The sequence below is a fragment of the Sinocyclocheilus rhinocerous genome, unplaced genomic scaffold (genome assembly GCF_001515625.1).
Source record: "Sinocyclocheilus rhinocerous isolate Xijiao unplaced genomic scaffold, SAMN03320098_v1.1 scaffold297, whole genome shotgun sequence".
Classification (NCBI taxonomy): Eukaryota; Metazoa; Chordata; class Actinopteri; order Cypriniformes; family Cyprinidae; genus Sinocyclocheilus; species Sinocyclocheilus rhinocerous.
Window position 1 is genome coordinate 189,246 of NW_015649240.1, and position 10,941 is coordinate 200,186.

The 10,941-nt window shown below is 35.7% G+C and overlaps 1 protein-coding gene across 1 annotated transcript in view; it reads left to right on the forward strand.

Moving 5' to 3' along the window:
* Window positions 1-10,136, forward strand: part of LOC107710462 (fibroblast growth factor 18-like) — an 18,494-nt gene extending 8,358 nt beyond the window's left edge. Inside the window, exons 3-5 of the mRNA XM_016515230.1 lie at window positions 2,458-2,629; window positions 7,924-8,030; window positions 9,079-10,136. Coding sequence (XP_016370716.1) covers window positions 2,458-2,629; window positions 7,924-8,030; window positions 9,079-9,357 — 558 coding nt within the window. The 3' untranslated portion in view covers window positions 9,358-10,136. The remainder of the gene's footprint in view (window positions 1-2,457; window positions 2,630-7,923; window positions 8,031-9,078) is intronic.
* Window positions 10,137-10,941: the final 805 nt, after the last annotated feature.

Here is a 10,941-nt window from a genome sequence, read left to right on the forward strand (position 1 = left end):
TTTTTTTTTAATGAAATTAATACTTTTATTCAGCAAGGATGCATTAAGTTGTTCCAAAGTGACAGTAAAGACATGTATAATGTTATAAAATATTAGTATTTCAAATAAATTCTGCTTTCAATTCACCAAAGAATCCTGAAAAAAAAGTCACAATTTCCACAAAACTATTAAGCAGCACAACTGTTTTCAACATTAATAACAATAAGAATCATATGACAACAGTAATGATGCTGAAAAATCAGTGTTGCCTCACAAGATTAAATTACATTTGAAATTATATTAAACTAGAAAGCAGTTGTTTTAAATTATAATAATTAAATAATAAGAATAATATAATAATGTTTCACAATATTATTGTTTTTTCTGTATTTTTCATCCAAGAAATGTAGCCTTGATGAGCATACAAAACTTCTTTTAAAAACAATAAAAATGGTAGTGTTTTATCAGTATATTCAGTCTTTTATTTAGCTCTCTTAAAGTGCATTCTCTTGGGGGAAAAATGGGAATAATTACATTGTTTTGAAGTAAAAATTACTTTTTTTTTTCATTTGTGATATAATTCCTGTATTAATGGGTTAATTTAGCCAGTTGTGTCATGTTGATGTATTTCTTAACAGTCGTGCTTTCAGCATGAATCTCTATGGAAGTTTCTTTCTCAAAAAAAGAAAAGCTTTTTTTTTTTTTTTTTTTTTTTACCGTGAAATGTTTTATAGCATAGAATAGATTCATATCGCCGAGGTTAAAATAACATGGAGTGGAAGCATGTAATGTGAGCGTAATTAACCACCTGAGAGAAGCCACATAAAAGCTCATTACAGGATAATTACCCCTCGTTTCTGCCCGTGAGAGTACTCTTGGCTGGGACGGAGATTCCAGGGTTTTTAGAGGTATATGTTTTCCTCACATATGGAAGGATGACAGAAGAGGAGGAGGAGCAAAGATAGGAGGATATTAGATGAGTGGTGGATTGGTGATTTTCATATAAAGCCTCGGGTGAGTGTAAATGTGAGCGACAGGAGATGCCGTGGCAAGCTATATTGTTTTTTATTATATTAGTGGCTTTGTGTGTTTGTGTGTGTGTACCAGAGCAGCAGACTTCAGTTGTGTACATGTACTTCCCATACTTACAGGTGTGTATGTGTGATTTATGAGTGTGATTCTTACCTTAGGCAGATATTTGTTTGATGATAGAGTTGAATCTTTCAGGTGGATAATTGCTGGAGACTTGCTAGTGGAAATTGAAAACTTCACTTCTTGGTGTAGCTCCAGGCTCAGCGTATTCAGATGTTTTATTTAGTGAGAGAGAGAGAGAGAGAGAGAGAGAAAGAAAGAAAGAAAGAGAGAGAGATGGGCACCAAAACATGTAGGAATCACTCTGATCTGAACTCTCATTGAATTTCTTATTGTTTGAAACTAAGTCAAGTCAAGTCACATATCTATTTATATAGAATTTTGTATGATACAGTTTGTTTCAGAGCAGTTTCCCAGGAGTTAACAGGAAAATAACAGAATCAATTATGCAAACCTTTTCAAAATCTAAAACAAATTCAATTTCTGCTGTAAAGTTAGTTTAATGTTGATTCAACATGAAATCAAAATTTGACCCTATTTACTCTGTTAATACACATTCCTAGTCTTATTGTGAATGTTTCATCACAGCAGGTTTTTCCTAAAAAAGTGTGTTATCATAATCTTTTTTTCAAAATGAAAAATCACTTTTTCTCTGAAACGACTATAACTGTTCTGGCATGGCCACTTTCCAGTCAATTCCCAAATTATGAAATCCCATCCTCTTGTTTCATATGTTTATTTATTTATATATTAACGTTGTTAATGCCATTTGATGCACAGAGGATTTTCTTTTCTCCAAAAATGCTAGTTAATGTTGTTGCTTTGAACTAAAACTTTCTGGCTTTGCTCACACATGGTATAACAACTTCCCAAAAACTGGATAATTTTTGCACTTTTTTGGGGGGATTTTTCCAACCTTGTCACACTTGTGGTGTTCTCAGTCAAAAATTACTGGTCTACAAAAAATTGTTTATAAATTGATTATTATGCTATTGGATTTAACTTCTTTTCTTTCAGTTAGCACAGGTTTTGTATTTCTTTTTGGAGCTGATTGATCTGAGCTCATGCGCCTCATTGCCCAAATTATCCACAAATGAGGATTTTTTTTCTTTCAAAAACGGAGGTGCATAAGATCAGAACAATGAGGCCTATAACTAATCAGTTCTAAAAAGAAATACAAAACCTGTGCTAATTGAAAGGGGAAAAAAATATAAATCCAAGATCATCAAGCATAATAAGAGATGTACAAGCAGTTTTGAAAAAAGGCCGGTCATTTTTGACCGGGAACACCAAATTAGGTAAAGGATTTGCAGCGTTAAAATGCATGCAGTTGTAAAACTGAATGAAGAATTAGATCAACACACATTTTGTTCTTGCTGGTTCTAGGAATCTCACCAGAGTTCCGCCGACTTCCGGTTCTACATTGAGAACCAAACCAGAGATGACGTGAGTCGGAAGCAGGTGCGGATATATCAGCTCTACAGCCGAACCACTGGGAAACACGTGCAGATCCTGGGCAAGAAGATCAACGCCAATGGAGACGATGGGGGCAAGTACGGTACGGGAGTGTTCCTGTGCTCTGAATAAACCACCCAGTAGAACCTGTAACATTTGTCTTAGTTTATGATCTGCTGTTGAACATGTAAGGTAGAATAATTTAAAGGGATATTTCAACCAAAAATGAAATTTCTGTCATCACTTACTCACCCTTGTGTCGTTCCAAACCTGTATGACTTTGTTTCTTTTGTTAAACACAAACGGGGGAGTTATAAAGACTGCACTTTTCCGTGCACTTGCAATGACTGAGGCTCTTAAAAAAGATGCAAAAACCACAGAGGTGTAATACATGTGGTATTATAATAGTAGGCCATATAACTTAGCACAATAAGCCATTATTCACTGAAAATAAAGTTAACCGCCGTGACAGCATCATTGACTATTTTCATATATTTTCATATATATGCATATCAAATTCTGTTTAAGGTCTATATTCAGGTTACAGCCATATTCTGAATACAATATATGCATACATATGTACACAATATTTATGTTTACATGTTACATATATTCTATGGGTGGGAATCGGAATTTGAGGAACCAGAATATTATTAAACTGAATCGGGCAATCAGATTGTGGTATGACTCAATTATAATCAAAATATTGCATGATTCATATCAGAATATTTATGTGCGTGTAAGTGTATTCAGTGAGTTGAATTTGAGAACTGAATCTGATTCATTTTTGGATGAACTATCCCTTTAACTATCTTATATATTCTTGTGTTGCATGTTTTCAAGTCTTCCTAAATGGCTGTGAGTGTGCTTCAATCAGTTTTCTGATAATTATATATAGCTTCAGAATCTTTAAAGCTCCCTCTTGCATTTTAATTGACTAAATAATTAGGCTAATTTAACTAATGCATTCCACTAAGATAAAGTGTTTAGTACTCTCCTTTAGCTCCATTGAACTCACTTTACCATGTTTAAATACCATGTTTCCCCAGATCAGGGCAGAGAATTCCATCTAGGCCTGCTAATATCGTATCTAAGATGAACTTCTTCTCTTTAACATCCAACCTGAGCTATTATTATTAATCAAAATGTATCAAAGTATAAACAAAACAAAAACCACAGAACTGATGGGCAGCGTGCCCCAGCGGTACGAGTGTGAGAACAGAGACTCGAACTGAAGATAAACACACTGAATTCTGCTCTTAACTTTGTCGACTGATACAAGCATGTTTATATTTCAGTCTTGTGCTCGGTTGTGTCAGTCAGAGCTGTTCAGCATGAAGATTCTACAACAGACATGACTCCATAAACCTTTAGTCCTGGATTCCTATACCTGCATAATCCTGTTTCTTATGTAGTTTTATAATCCTTTGGATTTCTAGTGCTCTGTTTCTGTTTGTTTCTTCTTGTATGGAGTTTTATTCTTATGCCTGTGCTTAGCTGTAATGTGAGTGAAGAGAAATGATTTAATGTGAGCTGAAGTTTTTGTTCGTTTTGTGTCACATTAGATGAACACCAGGATGCAGGATTAAGAATATTGGATTTTAAAGGCACAGTTCATCTAAAAATTATAATTCTGTCGATATTTTCTAACCTACATGTTGGTCCAAACTTGTTTGACTTCCTTTATTTAGTGCAACTTAATAGAATTAAAGACAATATCCACTGAAAATCTTGATATCGACCTAGCACATACATGAAAGTTCATGAGAGAAGTATTTATGTCTGATTTGTGAATGAATCATACAGATTTTGAGCAACATGAGGGCGAGTAAATGATCATAAATCATAGATTTTATTTTTGGGTGAGCTATCACTTTGATTCACTGTTAATTTGGTCACTGATGGTGATGGTGTTTTGATGGTTGTGTTTCAGGGTTGTGTTCAGAATTGTCATAAATCTTACAATCTTCAAATATCTGTGCCATTAAACTGCATGAAGTCAGAAGCTGACCTAAATGAAAATCGTTACCATAGAAGCAGACATTGTATGCTTGTGTTTGCTATAGCGTTCCTTGTGGCAATGTGGAGAATGCAACATGTGCTTGCCAGGGTTTCCCAAACTGAGTTTCGTGAGTTAATGAAAATAATGATTAATTATGTTAAGTCCAATTAAACTTAATTTTAAAATGAAAACAATCAAAATAAAAATATATTATATAAATGTTTTGTTTGCATGTCGTGTGACCATTATCTGATTTCTGAGTACCGTGAACATGCCAATGTGTTGTTAAATTACTAAAATATAAATGTAAAATCTTAAGTGTATGTTTCTGTGTATGTAAACGAATGCATTTTGTTTTATGTGTAACTAAATGTGCTGCCTATCTTGGCCAGGACCCTCTTGTAAATGAGATTTTAAATCTCAAAAGTTTTTAAGTTCCCGGTTAAATAAAGGTAAATAAATAAGTGGTACTTCAGGTAAATATTTTAGATCAACGCGGTTCGGCTGACAAAAAAAGTTTGGGGATCCCTCTGTTGCACTGTGAATAATAGCATTTGAACACAAAACATGACAGCTTGTGGAATCAAGCTTTGTTTAACCATGTCTGCAATGGTCAGCAATTTTCAGTAATTATTTAGCAGGATTAGGTAAAATGTGTAATTTCTTATGTTAAATTGGGATCTAGTGTTTTTTGGCAATGCTGGTAATGTTCTTCATTCAGTTGACATTTATAGCAGTGTGAGCTATTGTTTGTTATTCAGCAAGTGTTTACAGCAGTGTTGTTTACTGCTTGAATGTGTTAGTGTCTGTGCAGTATTGGCTGAGCAGATCCTCTATACCTGTGTTAACATGAGAGGAGGCAGATCCAGGTAAACCCTCACACCTGGGACCTGTGAACTCCATGACACACACACACACACACTGTGCTCCTCTGTCTCAGCTTTGCCCTGTTCTTGCTGTCCTGTCAACGTTAATAAGTTTGAACATTCTAAAAACAAAAGGAGAGCAGAGCTTGTTTTATTCATGCCTCAGTTCTGAGTTGCTTTTTTAAAGGGGACATCAGATGTCCATTTTCCACAAGTTGGTTTGATTCTTTAGGGTCTTCATGAAATGTCTGCTACATACTTTGGTTAAAATTCCTCATTGGTCGTGTAAAACAACACCCTTTTTGCCTTGTCAAAAACAGCTCTGTTCACAGCGAGCCGTTTCGGTGCATATTAACATTTTATAGAGAAAAATAGATAGAGATAGAGATAGAGACTCTAAGAATGATAATGTGCTACTGCTCATCCCACCCCTCTCTTCCATTTTTTGTGTGTATTTGGTGGCGCTTTACCATCAAAAACAAAACTAATCTACTGCGTCCTCAGTGGCTCTGATGTCGGGAGAAAATGAAGACTCTTATGTTCACTTTTATATCCAACTACAAAACACCTGCATTGATTACGAGACATTGTTGTCACTACAGCTGCTCGAGTGCTGAGAAAATGCAGAACAGCGTACAACTGGCTGAGGGCTGAAATATGCTAATACGGGACAGTCTGTCAGCAGCCGTGGGCGGGGCCTGAGCAGTATGACGTCATACTGCTCAGAAAATCAAAACGGCTTGATAATTGAGACTGTTTAGGTTTTTTGGGGATTAAAAAAAGGAGTAAATGGATTTTTATCATTGTAGGGTGGTTGTGTCCACACACTGCTAAGACATTTATATGCGAACACCATGTAAAAGTGAATTTTGCATCCAATGTCCCCTTTAAGTGTTTTGAGTCAGATTGAGTTAATACATCAGATTTATGTAATTTATGCACATTTACATTACCATTGATAAAGTTTTAGGTCAGCAAGGCTTGTTTTTTTCTCTCTCATTAGAAATTAATAATTTTATTCAGCAAAGACACATAAGGTCAATCAAAAGTGACAGTAAAGACATTTATGATGTTACAAAAGATTTCTGTTTCAAATAAATGCTTTTCTTTTGAACTTTCTTTTCATTAAAGAACCCTGAAAAAATAAATGTATCACAGTTTAAAAAATATTACTGTAAGCTGTTTTCAACATTGACAATAAGAAATATTTCTAGATCATCAAATAAGCATATTAGAATGATTTCTTAAGTCATTGTGAATTGCTGTTTGCAACCTATTCTGTGAAGAGTGATATTCAGTGAGATATAATGTAGGACAGACTTGATTCATCAGGAAAATACTGAATATCCAGTTCCACGTGGAAATATGTCATGTTACAGAAGTAAAATGGGTGGCGAACAGTCTTTCACATCGATTTTAACACAGCTAGTTTCCTTGAATAAAGCAAAAGCAACATGAAACAACCCTACATCTTATGTTTGAACACACTGCCGGATCAGATCTTGCACTCGCATGGCTCATTTATCAGCAAACACTCGCCTTCCCAGAAACATCTCAAAAATGTCTTCGGTTTCACCCCTGTTTGGGATAATAAAACATTCACATTACTGAAGGTCAGTGAGTCCAGTTGACATCTGTGCTTTAATATTAATAAGCTGCACCAGTAAGAAATCAGCTGGTGTGAGAGATGCACAGATGGTGGGCTGACTGCTTTAAGCATTTGGTTTTAAGGTACAGAGTTGATTTAAATGCAGGAATATTTGCTATTTTTCAGGTTTTCAAAACGTCATTCTTTTGTTAAAGGGGCCTGCGCCGCTGAGGAGTGGGATCTTTCCCACCCTCATTTGATCTGAAGTGCCCTGCCTGGATTAGTCGTTTCTCTCATGTTGCCCCGGGCTGTTTTGGAAGGGGACAGTTTTGGTGTTGCTCTCTAAGCCTCTCTGCTTTGAGCACCTTTGAATAGCCCAGTGTGTTAAACAAATGGATAATCCTAACTTTTTGACTGAGTGAGCACAAACTAAAGGCAAGTGGAAACCCAATCCCTGGGGATCTGAACTGCTCCAAGGAGTTTGGCAGATTGCTTCCCCCCAAGAGAGGGACCCTTAACAAAGGTGGTTACAGAGAGAAAGAGAGAGAGTTGGGTGTTTAGGGGTTGTGAAGGAGCTGTAGTGTATGATGAATCATTACATTTCTCTTACAGATTTTTATTTTTTTAATAGTTCACATGCCAAATGTGTACCTTTTAAAAGGTATGTTATATCATGTACTAAATACTACAAGAACTAGTATTTAGTACATACATACTTAAAGTAGTGTTTTTTTCACACTGATGGAAGAAAAAAATCTATCTATCTATCTGTCATCTCTGTTCTGTTCTGTGTGTTGTGTTGTGTTTTGTTTTGTTCTTAACAGATTCACCCAGATATACTATTTTTAGGAGTATATTTCTAACAAATAGTTTTTTATTCTGTGAGCATCATATTGTCTTCATGAACTTTAAGTAAACTGTGTTTTATTTTTTACCTGCAGCTCTACTTGTTGTGGAGACGGAGACATTCGGGAGTCACATTAGAATAAAAGGAAAAGAGAGTGGATACTACATCTGCATGAACAAGAATGGCAAAATTATTGGAAAGGTATGTTAACTATCATATATTGGAATTGAAAATATCAGGTTCAATGTGTCTTGCAAAAAAAAAAAACAGGTATAAAAAACAGGTTTGGGCCACATTAAATTGCGATATGAATGTATCCAGAAATAGTTTTTGGTTCCTGTGTGTATGCTTTTGATTTACGCATGAGCTGATGTATAATTGCAGTTATGAATATTATTACTTGTGCATTGCATGTTTAGCGTATGTCAGCTTGATGTATGAGTTTGTAGTTGGGACCAAAACCACTGCTACTGTAACCAACTCATGATAGTTACATAATGGAGCCAGTCAACACATATTTTCATACCATCTATTTAAACAAAAATGAAATATTGTGGCTGGCTGTTTGAATTTAAAATTGTCCTTTTTTCCAAGTTCTTGTAACTGCCATACCACAAACAAATCTAAGTGGAAAGACTAAAACCCTCTACATTTGCCATGAATGGGACATTACGTGCTTTTTTTTTAGTACTGTAGGTGTGTGAACTGCAGATCAGTTTTTAATCAAACTTTGAAAACATTTTGAAATGCATATATTGTGAAATGCTAATAAATAGGGTTTTAAAAAGAGGGTGTTTTTTTAAATTTCCTCACTCAGTGGATTATTGAGACTCTCTAAAATACTTGATTCTGATTGGTCAGTCATTCTGCAGTCAAATATTTTATTTTATTTTATTTTATTATTTTGTGAGTAGCTGGCTAATAAGTGGGATAATATGGAAGCTTGTCATTATTGTAAAATAAACCACAACAGGTTAATAAAACACTATGCTGTGCTATTTTATTTTATAATTTTATTTTATTTTAAATACGACTTGGGTGTGTTGTTGACAGATTCACCAATATATTGTACATAATGTATAGTATTTTTCTTTTTAAGTCTGTGAGCATCCCGTTGAGAAAACGGTTTTATGTTAGGGTTTATGTTTTGCAAAAAAATTATTATTATTATTACATCAGACCATCAGTTAAGGAGTTGTTCAAAAAGTATACTGTTTTTCTGACATTTCATCTTGCCTTTTCTTCTCAGCCCAATGGGAATAACCAAGGGTGCGTCTTTGTGGAGGAATATTTGGAGAACAACTACACGGCGCTGGTGTCAGCCAAGTACAAAGGCTGGTATTTGGGTTTCAACCGAAAGGGTCGACCCAAGAAAGGATCCAAGACCACGCAAACGCAGCAGGAAGTGCATTTCATGAAGCGCCACCCCAAAGGAAAAGTGGACCCTCTGGAGGAGTTCCGTTTCACGACGGTAACAAAACGGACACGAAGGGCACGGCGTTTAAAACACAACCCCAAAACGAACTGAGACAGTGAGGATGAGTACGCACTGCTCCCCGAGGACACAACATGCTTCTTACCTTACAAACACCTTAATCTAATTCGAAACAGGAGAAGGAAGAGGTCACAAATAAACAGTGGCTACGGAAAAGAGACAAAAAGCTTAAAAAATAGTTCAAAGATGTTTTATTTTTATATTTCAGAAGCGTCAAGTTTCTCCCAGCTGTTGAATGTGGGTCTTTTTTTAAATGTAATATTGGTGTCTGTTATTTTATTTATACTGGATTAACTAAGGATGACCTTTAAGGAACTAGTGTCTCCTGCTTTGACACGTTTAAAACTCTGGAATAGCGACGAGAGCAAACCGCACCACCTGGGAAACCTTTTATTTTCATTTGTGTTGCCCCCAACTACAAGGATCCAGTACTTTCCACTGGAATGGGCTGTCATGGAGACGCAACGAGAGAGCGATAACAGAGTCATGTGACATTTGCAGGCCTCCATAGGTAAACGTGAAGCTTTGAGTGCAATATTTTGAAGAGCCTCTCAGTTGGATGCCTTTCTCGTCTGAACGGACACCAGGCCTTCTCCTGGGCCGAATGCACAGAACGCTTCGATATTTTTTCTGTATTCTGTGATTCAGCTTAGATCGATGTGCTTTGACTAGCCAGATATCAGGTTTAGCTGTGGTAATAGTAAGTGTAAGAACAACCAGATGTGAGCCTGGATATGAAGGGACTGAAATATGGTTTGGGGAATTGCTCTAATGGTCTACATTTGGATCATGCGTATGTGCTATTTAGCTACCAAAATACGTTATGAAAAAACCAGGTATGATGCATTGCTCTTAACGTCCCGGACACTCAACAAGTGTCGGATTTTAACTACTTCCAGGTCATTCAGCCAATGAAATCGGTCCGCCTGACAATCAGTCATGTCCTTTGTGTTCTAGAATGCTTTCTCTCAGTTCTAGAAGGTTTGAGACAGAAGAAATCCTTTCTGCAGACGCTGGACTCCAGCCACTGTTGGTGAGGTTGACTCTCCATATGGGTATAGCTGTAGTATACACTTGTCTATGTAGTCATCGTCTGTCAGACATTACTAACAATCATGCCACTCGTACGATTAAATAAATATATGCAAAAAATTATAATTTTATTACTATTATAAAATATTTATTGCCTTTCTCTGTAAAGTTGACTTGATGAATTTATTTGACCTCTGTTAATAATAATAATAAAAAAGAGGACTATATATGGAAAATGAATATATGTTATGACATGATGTTTTTGTGGCGTTTGGATATGTGGATGTATGACCAATATTGCAGTGCTAGAAACTCAACGTTGCATTACATATAACCTACCTGCTCCTGTAGACAGATGTAGTGTGATTTCATTTTCATATGTGTTGGTGAAAAGACACTTTTCAGTCTGAAGTTTCATTGATGAAAACTAATTCACTTTCTGATTTTGGAAGCAACTGTCAAGCTGTAATGCACTGCAAAAAAAAAAAAAGTTTCTTCCTCAGTTTCTGGTTTTAAGCTTAAAAGTTTGATGCATTTATCAGAAAACGGCTTAATATCTTGTCATGGTGCTTCTTTAGTAAATAT